Here is a 2025-nt window from a genome sequence, read left to right on the forward strand (position 1 = left end):
TCTGCTGTTTGTGGTGTTCTTTGCCATCTATCTGATCACCATGGTGGGGAATATTGGTATGGTGGCACTGATATTTACACACCGTCGACTTCACACACCAATGTACATCTTTCTGGGAAACCTGGCTCTTGTGGATTCTTGCTGTGCCTGTGCCATTACCCCCAAAATGTTACAGAACTTCTTTTCTGAGGACAAAAGGATTTCCCTCTATGAATGTATAGTACAGTTTTATTTTCTCTGCACTGTGGAAACTGCAGACTGCTTTCTTCTGGCAGCAATGGCCTATGACCGCTATGTGGCTATATGCAGCCCACTGCAGTACCACATCATGATGTCCAAGAAACTCTGCATTCAGATGACCACAGGGGCCTTCATAGCTGGAAACCTGCATTCCATGATTCATGTAGGGCTTGTATTTAGGCTAGTTTTCTGTGGATCGAATCACATCAACCACTTTTACTGTGACATTCTTCCCTTGTATAGACTCTCTCGTGTTGATCCTTATATCAATGAACTGGTTCTATTCATCTTCTCAGGTTCAGTTCAAGTCTTTACCATAGGTAGTGTCTTAATATCTTATCTCTATATTCTTCTTACTATTTTCAGAATGAAATCCAAAGAGGGAAGGGCCAAAGCCTTTTCTACCTGTGCATCCCACTTTTTGTCAGTTTCATTATTCTATGGGTCTCTTTTCTTCATGTACATTAGACCAAATTTGCTTGAAGAAGGGGATAAAGATATACCAGCTGCAATTTTATTTACAATAGTAGTTCCCTTGTTAAATCCTTTCATTTATAGCCTGAGAAATAGGGAAGTAATAAGTGTCTTAAGAAAAATTCTGATGAAGAAATAATCTCAAGAAAGATGGAAAGAAGTGATATCCACCATAGCTTAATGATTTAAATGTAGCAAAAACATCCATGTGAAATTACACAGCAGAAATGCACAAATTATAAGTAAATTTTAATATATAATAAAACTTTCAAATTAAGTGGCAATAGGTAAGGGTAGAATATACAAACGAAAGAGTAAACTGTGGTAAAAATTCAGAATAACAAAAATGAAATTCTAATTTTGAACTCATTCAAGTAACAGCGTAGTATGTTGTCAAGCTCTTGGTCTGTGTTGGCATCAAGGATGGTAAGCATCCAAAAGAACACAGTAAAACTGGAAGTTACAAGTTGAAAAGACCATTCCATTAAGCACTGATAACTAGATAAGCTATTTTAATAGCTTAGAGCATGAGCATTATGGTTAAACTGAAAGGGCTTAAGATCATGTGATGGTCAACCAATAAAATCACTTACATCCATGAGCAACAAAATTGTGGCAAGCGAATTTTGAGAAATCAATTTTAATAGTATTATGGGGACATTACTGTAGTTAGAAAGGAAGTATTGGGTAAACGAAATGTCAAATAATAGTGAATATCAGATTTCCAAATTTAAATTATTATTGAGTTAAATATTAAACACAGAATGTCAATTTTCAAGACAAGCTACATTGAGAGTTCTATCTACTCCCATATCTACCTACATAAAGATATCATAACATAAACTTCCAGAAAGACAGTTCAAACCTCATGTAGGATTTGAAGAGCTGCTTTGTCAGTGAGTAAGGCACAGTGTCTCTGTGCTCCTACCTGAGAGGTGAGGAAACGCTTCAACCATAGAGACACTACCCTAGGTATATTATATATAGAAATGTAAAACATAGCATTGTTAAACTGTAGGTAGAGCTTATCTATTTTTTGTTTTCTGTTCACTGTTGCAAAACCTGAAGTTGGGATTGTGGGTAGAGTAATGACTTTAATGTGATATCATTTTAAAAATTACTTTCCAATTATTCACTCAACATATACTTATTGAAATCCTGCTATATGTAGGCATTGTTCTGGGTGTTGGGTCATATTAGTTACAAAAAAACGCCAGTTTTCCATCTTCTTAAATAATGGAATATTGCCACAATTTTTATTACTAACTTCTGGATTTAGAAGGACCTATGTCACATAATAGAAAAAAATCT

General features: G+C 35.3%; 1 protein-coding gene across 1 annotated transcript; it reads left to right on the forward strand.

Annotated features, from left to right (window-relative positions):
* Nucleotides 1–7: 7 nt before the first annotated feature.
* LOC113223094 (olfactory receptor 5K1) lies at nt 8–853 on the forward strand (the record flags this gene model as incomplete). Its single annotated transcript, XM_026452671.1, has 1 exon — nt 8–853. A coding segment is annotated over one exon (846 nt), but the record flags the coding sequence as incomplete, so codon positions are not given.
* Nucleotides 854–2025: the final 1172 nt, after the last annotated feature.

The sequence above is a fragment of the Piliocolobus tephrosceles genome, unplaced genomic scaffold (assembly GCF_002776525.5).
Source record: "Piliocolobus tephrosceles isolate RC106 unplaced genomic scaffold, ASM277652v3 unscaffolded_38612, whole genome shotgun sequence".
Lineage (NCBI taxonomy): Eukaryota > Metazoa > Chordata > Mammalia > Primates > Cercopithecidae > Piliocolobus > Piliocolobus tephrosceles.